Here is a 12,677-nt window from a genome sequence, read left to right as displayed (position 1 = left end):
TCTCCCCCCTCTTCCACCTCTCAGGGTTTCGGGGCTGCAGCATCCTGGGACCAACTTCCCTGTCCATCCTGGGGCCTTACAGGTATCCTGGCCATGTTGTTCCTTAAAGCTCTAAGTAAAAATGACTTTGTTCCATGGCGCTATGTTAAATTGGCTGGTTAATTCTGGTGTTATTTACCCTGTAATTCATTAGTTTCACCCCACCATTGGCAGCTGACAGGCTGTAATTTCACGCCTTGCAATAAAAGATGTCTCATAATCTGCTTCATTTAGCAGCAAGAGAATTTAATGAAATTAACTGCAGTCCTAATTATGCCAGTGAATACTAAAGACCGCCATCAAGTTTCCTCAGAAAAGGACGAGGTCCACCTCGTGAAGGATTTAGAATATAATTTCCTGGGAAAAGTTGCAAACGTCTTCCTTCTATTGGCCAACAAGGGCCAATTATGAGTACACATATGACTATAATTAGCTTTTTTTTCTGAGTATTTCTGCAAGTATTCATTGTTTCCAATCAAATTTAAAAGCGATTCCTCTATCGGAGTGGTGTAGATCTGCAGTCCCCAACCCCTGGGCCGCAGCCTGGTACCGGTCCATGGCCTGTTAGGAACCGGGCCGTGCATCACCCCCCTGAGCTGCACCCCTCACCCTCCTCCGTGGAAAACTTGTCTTCCGTGAAACTTAGGAACCTGGACGCACAGCAGGAGGTGGACGGCGGGTGGCTGAGCCTTCGTCTGTATTTTCAGCCACTCCCCATCGCTCGCATCACCGCCCGAGCTCCACCCCCGCCTCCCCTTCCCTGTCCATGGAAAAATTGTTCCGTACAACTGGTCCCTTGTGCCAAAAAGGTTGGGGATCGCTGGTATAGATAACATAAACAAGCTAAAGTTGGGTTGTCAGTCAGTGGTCTTCCTCCCGTGGTGGCCCTGTGTGCCTAACATCACAGTCTGGGAGCGGGTTTTCCCTGTGTGGCTCTGGAAAGATTCCTGGGTAAGTGGACGCACGGCCGTCTTTCTGCCACATGCACTCAGAGCTCGGGTCTGCCGCCATGACTTCTCCCTGCTGTAGGGGTCCCTGCCCTGGCGGGGGCGCTGCCCAGCTGCAGGGTGCTGCCTGTTGGGCTTGGCATTTCCAGCCTCCTGTGGCCCCCTCGCCCAACCCTTGTCCATTTCCCAGGGCTGCTAGGCCAGGCCCACCCTTCTCTGGGACAAATTGTCTTTCCCTGCTTCGCCTCCCAGCCCTGTCCCTGGAGGGGAAGAAGACAAGTGTGTTGCAGGCACCCAGCGCCCCTGCCGTCATCCCACACACGTGTGCCGCCCAGGCCCTCTCCCCTCGACGTGCTCCTCACTCTCCCTCTCGGGGTGGCCTTTTCTGGTCCTGCCTTTCTCGTTGCCCCCTGGTCTCCCTCCCTGCCTCTTCCGTGGGGGGCAGGTGGGGAGCGTTGATGCCCCCGAGAAGGCCCAGCCCAGCGCCCGCCCACTCCCCTAGTCTCCTGGAAACTGGCCCTGCCGTCCGCAGCGCCTCTCACCAGGCAGTGGACAGCAAGCAAAGCTGGGTTAATAACGCCACCGCGTAAGAAAACACGGACTGCGGCAATGAGCCAAAGGAACGGAGACTTGGGAAAGAGGAGATGCGTGTTCTGACCCTGGGCAGAAAAACAGCTGGACTCTGTCTGGGAGAAGTCGTCACTGTTTTATTTAGGTATGGTAGAAATCTCAATAGCCACAAGTTACAGACTGCTCTCTGTCTGTCGAACCTCCCTTTATGAATGAGTGGCCCTTCTTGAGTTCTAAAAATAGTCCCTTCCCCAGAGGCAGTGCCTGACCTGGTTTCCTTGGCCCCCCGCGCCTCTGCGTCATGGCCTGGCAGACGTCAGCTGACTGGCTCTGCCACACGCGTCAGCGTCTGCGGACGTCGGCGAGGAAGTCAGCCTACGCTCTGATGTTGGAGGCCACATTTGGAGATGGTGGCGTGGTGTTTCTTCTTCACTTCTTGAGGCTGCTGGCCAGTAGGGCTTTGTGAAAGACAATGCTTTGGGACAATTTGGATTAGCCACTGTGTATTCTTACAAAAATAGCTTCTTTGCAAAGAGTATTCCTGTTCCTGGTCACCCTTAATCTCCATGCGGTCCTGCATGGTGGGGGTGATGACTTCACAGACGTTTTAGATTTGAAAGAATAATGATTGTACTTTGAAGGTGGGGAGTTCTGTGGCCCACCCCGGCCACTCATGTAAGTCCACTCCAGGGATCAGTGGATTTCCAGGTCCATTTGGGGGACTGTGGCCTGCTGGGGGTACCGCCTGACTGACTAGCCAGGGGGTTCAGCAAGGTGACAGAAGCGTCAGGACCTGGCCCAGGGTCCCACCTCTGCACACAGCCTCCCTGCACAGCCCATAGAGGGGGCCCCCAGGCCGGTGTTCACTGGGTGGTCATTCATAGGGGTCTCCCAGCAGAAGATGCTGGGCTGGGAAGGAGCCAGGAGACCTGGTTTCTAGGCACAGCCCAGTGTCCCAGACCTCTGAGCTCATGGTCTGGCCTCCACTGCAAGGAGCCAGTGGTCCTCAGAAGCACCTGTCTAGGTGATTAGTGCTGAATACGTACTGTAGACACCCCCCTGGCGCTCCTACCACTGCCCCAGAGCCAGGAGGGGAAGGTAGATCCGCTACAGCTGTGGGGCTTGGACCGGGAGGCCGCGGAGCCGTGAGCACATCAGGGAAGGCCAGCTCCTGGGAGTGGCAGAAGCAGCTTGACTGCAGCCCCCATGCCCCAGGTGTCCCCACCGTCACCCCCTTTCCCCTAAACCTTACCCCTCTAACCATATGCGGGGGGCGGGTAGTGGGGGATGGCATTGGCTTCAGAAATTTTTTTTAAGGCCAAGTGTGTTGTATGTCCTTGCAATTACCTTGCTGCCAGTATCACTCAGTCTCCCCACCTTGGAGAATGTGCGGTTGGAGGCGGGACACGCTCTGGGCCTGTCTCTGCGTGTGGCTCTGAACCCGGTGCCCGGAGACTGCCTGGAAACACAAGTGCAAGGAGCCTGCGAACAGAAGGAAGGGGATGGGGAAGCACTTCCCGAGTGCTCGCCATAAAAATAATTGCACTGATATTAAATCTGGGGGTTTTGGTAACCTCCTGTTAGGAGAAGAAATAAACCTCAGTGTTTTGATGCACAACCCACACATCTCATCTGCACTACGCCAGAGGTAATTTTGGCGACAAGCAGTAAGGAAACCTGAAGTATTTCTCTCCCAGACCCTCCCAGCTTATTAAAAGAACTTATAGACATGAAAATACATTAAAGTGGGCAAAGCGGAGAGAGGGTGAAAGAGATTAACAACCTTCCCTGAATAGAGCCTATTGATGAAACAGGCCTGTGAGCTGCTGCCGACTCTGAAACAAGGTGCTGGGAACTGAAAAAGAAGGTCAGGCCTGTCCAGAATTTAGGGGGGAAATGGAAATTGATGTTTAAAAATAATATATGCCAGTGTGCTCATGTCTTCCCTTTTTCTGATTGGAAAAATTTACTCGGGAGGAGGAAAGACGGTTCTGCAGCCGATTACCCAATTTGAGCACCCAAATTAAAAGATTCACTTAAAATGCAGCAGTTAGGAGCACAGCAGCGGAAAGGGGCGCGTGTGCATAATGTCTATTGTCTGCGTTTGCTTTTTAGTGCCGGGGCGCAGCGTGGGAGCAGGGCCTCCCAGCATGCGCAGAGGGGGCTTTGGGGGGAAGGGGGGACCCCGAAACAGGCCGTCTTTTGACGGGCGCCTGGCAGGTATGGGTGCCTTTGGAGATCGTTTTAGGAAATTGGGTGTTGGCGAGTGTGAATCAAAGCGATCCCGCTGCGTGTGTATGTGTGTAAGAGAAAGTTAGCCGTCAGTCAAGTTTTATCTCTTAATGAATAGAGACTGCTGAAGTAAGGGTTAGGTAATTGAGTTTATAATTAATTAGCCATAACCCTCATCAGATAAAGCAGTTGTGAGGAATTTTTTTTATCTCCTTTCTCTCCCCAGGGCCTGCCCTTCTTTGTCCTTGCACTGACAGCCAGCACTTATCTCGGGCTGCGGAGCCCGTGCCCGTCAGCCCTCCCCCGGCCGGGCCGCGGGGTGGTCAGCGCGCCGCATTGTGCCGCGGCGCCCACAATCAGCCCAGCTGTCCGGGCCATGATGAATTAGCGGTGGGAGTTAACACAGAGGTGAAGCGCAGATCTCCCGATAGCTTGCAGGCGCTGCCGTTTGTCCTGACTTCAGCGCCTCTCCGACAGACCTTTGACACCTTCCGACAAAGAGGTTAAGGGAGGTAGAGCCGGGAAACGGAGCTCCTCAAGAAAGTTGGGCAACTTACAAAAGACCCCTTAATTTCTATAGCGGGCAATTCACTCCACAAAGGACTGGAATCAATGAGAGTTTGCACTCTTTCTTGGAGGAACCTTTTTTAAAGAAAACACTCTTTATTGGAGCTTTGCATGTTGTGGGTACAAGCAGTGGTAAATACAGAAGGCGTTAAAATCAAAGATCGTTCGAGGAGCTGGGTCTTGACTGCATTTCACAGAGTGAGTGAGGCTCTGTTTAAAGATTTGAAATCTGATTTAGGTATGTTCAGTGGTGAGGAATTATTTCAGGGACAAGGTTGTGACTTTATTACTTGTGACTTACAATACTAAATTGGAAAAATTCTGGACTTACAATGTCAACTGCCCTGTGATTTTAGTTGTTTCTTTCTAATTAACCCCCAGGCAGGTACTGATAAATCTCTCAGTACTCTGGGGATGTGGGAGAGTGTGTGTCTTTCTTCTCCTCTTCTGCAGCTGGTATTTTAGGTAGAATAAATGACAATTTTGTTTCTTCTTTGTTAGCAAGTCTAGATACCACTTTTCGAGACCCTATGGTAATTTTGGGGGACTCAGAGCCAGAGTGTTTTATCAGACAATATGACTGAATAATGATTTTGAATGTTAATGAAAATTTAATCACAAATGTATTATTCAACCTCATTTAGGGAGTAAAGTATGATAAGTGCATTTACAAGTGCTGGAATTTGCAGAACAAACTGGTTCATTGTTGCGGGGGGTAAAATGAGAAACCAACAGGCACGTGTGTTGTGATGGGGGAAGGATGGTGGTTGGCTTGTTTTGGTTTGGATTAAAAGTTAAGTGTAGACTGTGCTCAGAGTAATTTGGGAAGAATGGTTATTAGCGAAAGTTCCTAGTAATTGCAGACTCTCTTCATCAGCTTCTAGTACAGAGATACTGATGCTGTAATTGAGCCATACCTAATGACTCCAAGTTTTTAATGAAGCAAACACAGTAAATTTACTGGTTCTGGGCTTTCTTCGAGTGTAGAGAAAGGCGGTAGCTATGCAGGCCCATAGAGTGATGGAGCCTTAGACTCAGCTGCAGAAAGTGAAATTGCAGCTTCTCTAACCACTCGGCCTCCCCTTGCCTTCCAGGACTCATGGGGCCACCTTCTGCAGACCCAATTTGAAAACCAGGGCCACAGCTGGGAAAATTTAGGCTCAGTTTCCTGCTCAAGGTCACACGGGTAGAGAGTATTGGGTGGAGGAGACGCTACCCTTCCTCTGCGTCCCACTGGAAGTTGCACTGTGGTGTCACTGCCACCCCACGCCTTGTTCTCACTCCCTTTGGGTGGGACACGGGAGGCTGGTCTCTACGTGGTGCAGACAGGCCACTCCGCTGCTCACGTGCTAGGATGCTGCGGAGGACATCCTCCCCTAGGTCTACTAGAAATGTTTGTTACTTCTGAAATCTTAATGTCAGTTATTTTAAACTAGGATGACTAATGGACTCCAATTTTATGAAAGAAAAGTAGAAAAGGTGTAAAGGAAGAAAAGATGGAGGTATTTGCAGGTGATGTTTAACAAACCTGTGTTTTCGGGCCCCTGGTAGAAACTTAACGTGGCTGACACCTGTGCTGCTGTCCCTTGGGGTGCCACGTGGACGTGGGAAGGTGAGATGATCCGTGTGGTAGACAGCAAAAGGCTACCTGGAAAATGGTTACTGTGATTTTGCAGGGAGTTAGTGTGTGACAAGCATTTCACAATCAGTCATTAGTTAGATTGATTCAAAATTAAATGTCAACTAAAATGTTACGTTCTCTTTCCTATATTGTGTTTAAGTAGCCCCATAATTTTTTAGATATAGTTATTAAATCAATTACAGATTTAGCATTTTTTTCAAAGCAAATTCTAAACTTATGCTACTTTGGGTGTGTTTTTGAAGTCATGAAAGAGTTATACTAAATTGCAAATAGAGCCATTCCTGGCTTAAATACAGGTTTCAGTCTTTCTTTCCTTTAGATTCAGTGCCCTGAACTTCTGATTGTCGTGCTGTACATACGCACCTCCTTGAACCTCCTTCTCTCCTGTCTGGAGCAGGACGCGGCAGCCCGAGCAGCCCCGCCTCATTCAAGTCAGAGGGTGTTTGTTGGAACTGGAGGCCGCGTGTGGTAAACGATGACAGTGACAGCTGAGGAGGGCGGGACATCCTTGATCCTCCTGCCTTGGGGGAATGTCTCGCTTATCCTTTGGGGTCCCTAGATGCACAGAGGCACTGCATTCCCAGGGAGCCTTGTCTCAGAAGTGCCAAGAATATTTTTATTTTAATTTAGCATCACTGAAGCCGGGGCTCCTCCTTGTAGGTTTGTTCCGATGCCTGTGGTTCACCCAGAATTCATGTTTTCCGTACGAGAAGGCGTGCCTGGCCTGGTGTCAGGAAGGAAGGGGGTCTCTGGTCCAAGGAAGCCGAGGGACAGCCCCGAACAGTAGCATCAGGAGGCATCTCTGGAGTCAGATCTCCTGGGCTGGGGCCACTGTCGAGATGTGCACATTCTTGCGGTCTGTGTGCCTCCACTCGAGCTCTCGAGGTTTGTGTCCTTCCTGCATCTAAGCGATAGACTCGAACCAAAGTCCTAGAAACGGTTCTGATTAGTTGTGAGCAGCCACATGTGGACCACCTGCCCCGGCCCCCTGGGACGGGGAACGAAATGGGCTCATTGCTTTGGCCTGGGCCACATGTTGACCCAGAGTGTACAGGCCAAGGTGGGAAGACCAGCTTCCCACACAAAATCAGACACCTGTGACCACGAGCACAGGGGTTGGATGCAGGATGGTCACCAGTAAGTGTCCCCTGCCCAGTTACCGTTAAATTTCAAAACTTCAGGCAGTGCTGCCTATTGGGCACCGGACCCTGAAGACCTCCTTCGAGCACTGGCTCGTGCTGACCGCTGTCATGAGCTCAGACATCTGAAAACACACTTGGTTCCTGCGGTCTCATCTGGCTGAACATGGTTGATGTGAGAACAGTGCCCCAAAGAACACTTCCGTAGAGAAACAGAAACGTACACAAACTCTGCCATACCGTATTTAACGGGCCCAGATTTGCTTATGTGGGAGCCAGACGTTCCCATGTGAAGGATCCTGGCTGGGGCCCACCCCGATTATGATTAAGGAGACAGTCGCTCAGACATACCCGGAGGTGCTGCACTTGGAGCTTGACGTGAGCGTCTCCAGGGGGACCTCACACACAAGTCCCTCCCCTTTCCTGTGCCTGACTCTCCCTGCTTGCTCAAAGCATGTCCGTCCACCGAGGAGCATCCCACCCTTGTTGCAGCTGTGACTTTTAACACAGAAACTGCTGAAACTGATACGCACAAAACCATGGATGTGTTATAGCACATGTATGTTGTTGTTCCACGTATACACTACACAGAGATGACGCAGAAGACCACCTCCTAGGTTTGCCAACTTGCTGTTGGGGAGTAGCAAATTCAGGGTCGATTGGCGAGAAGGAAAGACTGGAAGCAGCTAATAGACAAGTGTTTTCTGTGTTTCTGTAACTGATCTCCAAGAATGTAGCACAGTCAGCATTTGAGAATTGGGCATAAAGAAAGGTTTTCTGGTTAAAAGCACTTGAAGAACCCAGAGTATGCTGAAATACAGCCTTCACTCTGTTCCAAGTGTTTTGCCAGACTGTTCGAATGTGTTGGGTGCGTGAGCTGCACTTAGCCATGCTGCCTGGTGATCTCTGGGAATTTTCACGGCTCTGGCACAGGACTGGAGAGTTTATAAGACACCGTGACTGTGCAGCATTTAATTTAGCGTTGCCGTTGTGGGAAAATGTGTATCTTAATTGCTAAAACCTTTAACTTTGTATAAATTCAAATCGAACATAATCCGGGCTATACAGCAATCTTGAATGAATTCCATCATCAACATTACTACAGAAAGGGAAGTTAAGCTGCGCATATAAAATTGTAATTCATTAAATTTTTTCTTAGTTGGTAAGCAAATTACTATTCATTGCTAAGATGCATTTTATCCAGGGTTTTGGAAGCATTAGTTAAAAAATGTAAAGATAGTGCTATAGAACAGGAACATAACATTTTTAGAGAAATCATTGATCAAACTTTTTAGTTGCAAAGCTCAGAAGGGCTTTTTACTGATTAAAAGCATTTTTTTCTTATAAAAAGTAAGGCTTATCATTTTAAAAATAAGACACTGAGCTTTCAAGGTAGTAAATTGATGAACAGAATATATATATCCTGTAAATCTCTACTTGAATTTGTTTAAGATATAGTAGTTTCAGGGGAAATTATTTTTAAACTGTATAAAATTTAGGAAACAGAACTTTTAAGTAATTATGACTGTTATCCAAAGATGATAAAAATATGAATTAGTTCACAATGAATTATATTTTGTGTGCATGATTGTCTGTAATCGTTACTTGGTGTGTACTTCCCCTTTATCAAAAGTTGTAATGTATCCATCTACCCCAAGAAAGGTTCATAGAACATGAAAGGTTTCCCTGCATGCCTATGAAATTGATGAGCTGATGAGCTGGGAGAGACTTACTCATATTTTAATGCCAGCAGTAACAGTGCTCACACCCAGAGAACAGGGGCATCAAAGTTTGTGGTAGCAAGGAGTATTTGCCGCTGTAATTGACAAATAATACCCCTCATAAATACTGCCAGTCTTTTCAATTAGTTTTCATCTAAAATTCGGGCTACAAAATGATGGCCTGTCAACTGACAATGAATGGCAAAAATTAATAAATTGTCTTCTAAATAGAACGGACACTTAAGAAAAATTGGGCAGCCAATTTAGCACAGCATGAAGCGAGGGGAACCTTTTGTACTGGTGCCGGGCACTAATGTTGTCTCGATCTTTATTAATGGTGCTCGGCGGCTGCTGACAGTTTTGTTGCTACTGGCAACTTTCTTCATTAAAATTAAAGCCAGCATCAAATTCCATTAGCCGTACTCTGGGCACCTTGCATTTTTTTAATACATATTGTTTCTTCTATTAACTCCCTCTCCACCTATAAGAAGTTTTAAAAGAAGTTGATGGGAGGAATTATTTGCTAATAAGGCCAGAGAACCATTCTGTGTTGTTGGGGGGAATGGCCGTTGCTGTCTGTGTGAGAGCCCGAGCCCTGAAATCTGCAAACCCCTCTTGCTGTCCCCTCCCCTTGCAAAATGGGAGCACATCACCTCTAAAAACTATATACTATTTTGGGTCTGCCAGCTTTCAGATAGGAACAACTAATTGGTATCAAGCCTTCTAGTTTCTTATTTTTTCTGAGCAGTTTAAAAAAAAAAAAAAAGAAAGTTCTGGCTTCCCGTTTCTAACTGTATTTCCATAGCTGACTGTACCTTAACACAATAGTAACTTGATGCTCAGAGAGACTTGCCATTTGTCAGGAAGGCCTTAGAGTTATTTTCCCAAAGGCATTACTTTTATCTGTAGAACAAATTTCAACCTTTGAAGGAAAAAAATCGAGCTTTGCTGAATAAGTTCTGAACTATTGTCTGAAAAGCTGTTGCCTGCCCTTCACAGCACTGTACGCGGTTCAAAAGACTCTGAAATGCCTCAGGCCCAGAGCGGCTCCGCTTTTGGCAGCGAGAGGCAACAAACAGCTCGGATTCTAGGACAACTCAGTTCTTGCCTGTGAGCAGCACCGTCCGCCGGCGAGCACAGGTTGCGTGCCTGCTACGGGGTCTCTTGAAAAGGAGCTAGGGGTCCCATCCCCACGGGTCGCCTTCCCTTCCCAGCCCACTCTCATAATTGCTTCCTTATGTCCTCAGTAATGCTAAGTTTAGGGGCTAAACCTTCATCTCAGTTTTTTTTTTCTCCTTCTCCTTTCAACCTTGTATCTTACACTGAAAGAAACCCACATACTCGTTGAAACAATAACAGTTAAGTGTCCAGCAGCAAAGGAAAGGGCATTATACCAAAAACATGCACTTAGAAATTAAGATACAACTCAGCTCTGAGCATCCTGGCACTCAAGGCAAAAAGGAAAATAATAGTTCTGAGCTCTGCTGAAGTTACTTTGTAGGTGCTTTCTGTATTGCCTTTCACTAACTTGAAACCAGGACTTGTAATTACTTTTTTTTTTTTTTTGCCTGAACAAGATGGTTTATGGATTCAATATATGAGAGTTGCCTTATTCCAACCGCATAGGTTTCCAGTGACCATTGTCTCCTCATACCTTCTGGTCTCACACCACAGAGAAGTATTTTATGAATATTACAGTATCTAGGATAGTATTAAATAAAAGGGAATCCAACAAGTGAAATATCCTTCTCATCCTTCTTACTTTGAATTTTGGAATTTTTTATATATAACAAGTGACTGAGATTCTAAACAGCTCATAAAGACTGCAGTTTTTGGCTTTGCAGAGAGGTGGTAGTAGTGCAGATTCTGTTTTTTCTAATAAATGTTTCTGACATTTTAATGGTGATGTGAATCAAATAATTGCAGGAAGGGCCTGCTATCTACTCATCCTTTTGAATAATCTTAAATAATTAAACGAAGAACAACATACCAAGTGAAGGTTCAGTTAGCTGTGTGTAAAAAATAAGTGTGTACTAAGACCACATTGCTTGCTAAAGTAGAGATGTGTGATTATTTAATATTGTTGACGGGCTCATGAAACGAAGAGACCAGGTCTCTCCGCCTGTAGGGCGACAACCTTCAAGGGCTGTTCTCCCGCTGCAGCCGCCCCTCCCCCTGCAATATCGGAACCAGGCGAGGAGACAATTGTTACTTGATGACTGAACCCACTAATATGTTACAGTAAATGGGGCATGAAATACAATACTTTGTATATAGTATATACCAAGTGATTCTTATACTGAAACAACAAGGCCATTTTTAACTTGCTGACACAATATTTGCAGTGTTTCATCATTAAATTGTCCTGATTAACAATCAACTTCTATAGAGGGACCATTCCAGTAGTTTTTTAAAAATGTGATGAATCAGAGGATTTGTTAAACACTTCATCCTCTTTTTTAAATGGTTATTGGCATTTGAAGACTTCGGGTGAAATAAGGTGTGGTCTGTTTTATGTGGTCATTTCCAGAAGCGCATTTTTGCTGCTGAGCGTTTAGATTTTCTTTAATTAGTGACGTGTCACAGGCACCGTTTCCCTGTACTCCATGGTTAGGGAGCACGTTTCTTGTGGTGGCAACAGCATGCAGTCCCTGTCACAGCCTCTGAGTTGGAGCAAAGGTTTTCATAGAGGACGTTTGGTACAAATGGAGCACATCCAAGCTGTCCTACGTTAACTGTCACCTGCATTGCCCACACGCACTGCTTATGTTTGGCAGGGTAGCCTGTGCCCGCAGTTGGCAGGGCGTGCGAGCTGACGGCTCCCTTCCCTCTCCTTAGGTCCAGGAAAGTCCAGACAGATGAGCTGACTACTTGTCCGGAAGCAAGACCCAGCCGTGTCCCCGGCAGGCAGCTGGTGGACCGTGGGTACCTTGGTTCCCTCTCATCAGGGAGTGATTCTAGGTGTGATCCTTCACCTTCTTCATACACATCTATCTTTATTAGCACTTATATCCATTTGATTGCGATTTCCAGCAACTTGGCATTTCCTCAAATGAGACGCTGGACTCTGTAGAAAAGATCTCTCTGATATTTTAGATGTAACACAACTTACAAAGTCCCATTTGGGAGGAAGAGAACCATTAGGGACCCTGCCTGGGAGGTTCCTAGTGTCCTGGGGACCTTTTGAGCTCATTACCTTCTTTGGAGACCAAAAGCAGGAGTCACCTCTGACTACCTGATGTCTTAGCACCTGGCAGGTGACCGTCTCTAAGGGAAAAGGAATACAGTAGCGTGTTAGACCACACAGGGGCCCTGCTGTCCTGGGCATTCGCTGATAGCTTCAGGTACACACTGCCCAGGAACGTGACACTGATTAGATTCACTTTTGTTTTCCAGAAGCACAATCCCATTTGTTTATTTTCACTTCTCATCAGTAGTTCATGGTGCCATTTAAATTTTTAAGAAATTAAATAGTAGTAGCAGCAGCAGTAGTGGTAGTGGTAGTATAAGGAAATATTTGTGCTGCTTGTTTAAAAGAAAATTTCACATGTGATGTTTCTGGAGATCGGGCTTAGCGTTGTCAGGGCCAGGTGTGGGTTTCACTTTCGGTGCCAGTTCTGATCCGTGGCAGAGGCTGCCTGGAGTGCCGTGTGGAGAAGGCTTCCGAGGGTCGGCTCTGGCAGGTGCCGTCTGCCGTTGGTGCGGGCAGGAACCGAGAGCCCACCTGCCACGTGTGCCGGGTACCTTTTAGCCATCCCTGGTTTAGGTCTTTAAGTCTAAAGTTGACACATGGCTGATTGTCTGCACAAACCTTTTTCTT

At 47.2% G+C, this 12,677-nt stretch overlaps 1 protein-coding gene across 4 annotated transcripts in view; it reads left to right on the top strand.

Moving 5' to 3' along the window:
• Positions 1 to 12,677, top strand: part of AGAP1 (ArfGAP with GTPase domain, ankyrin repeat and PH domain 1) — a 520,729-nt gene that overhangs the window by 302,535 nt on the left and 205,517 nt on the right. Inside the window, exon 10 of one of the 4 annotated variants that reach the window (XM_069466892.1) lies at positions 4,015 to 4,517. The exons of the other annotated variants lie outside the window; for them this stretch is intronic. Coding sequence (XP_069322993.1) covers positions 4,015 to 4,176 — 162 coding nt within the window. The 3' untranslated portion in view covers positions 4,177 to 4,517. Of the gene's footprint in view, positions 1 to 4,014; positions 4,518 to 12,677 lie in introns of those variants that run through there. 4 annotated transcript variants of the gene reach the window in all.

The sequence above is a fragment of the Eulemur rufifrons genome, chromosome 1 (genome assembly GCF_041146395.1).
Source record: "Eulemur rufifrons isolate Redbay chromosome 1, OSU_ERuf_1, whole genome shotgun sequence".
In the NCBI taxonomy this organism is placed as follows: domain Eukaryota; kingdom Metazoa; phylum Chordata; class Mammalia; order Primates; family Lemuridae; genus Eulemur; species Eulemur rufifrons.
The sequence above is the reverse complement of the archived record's forward strand: the minus strand, read 5'-3'. Positions and strand labels throughout refer to the sequence as shown.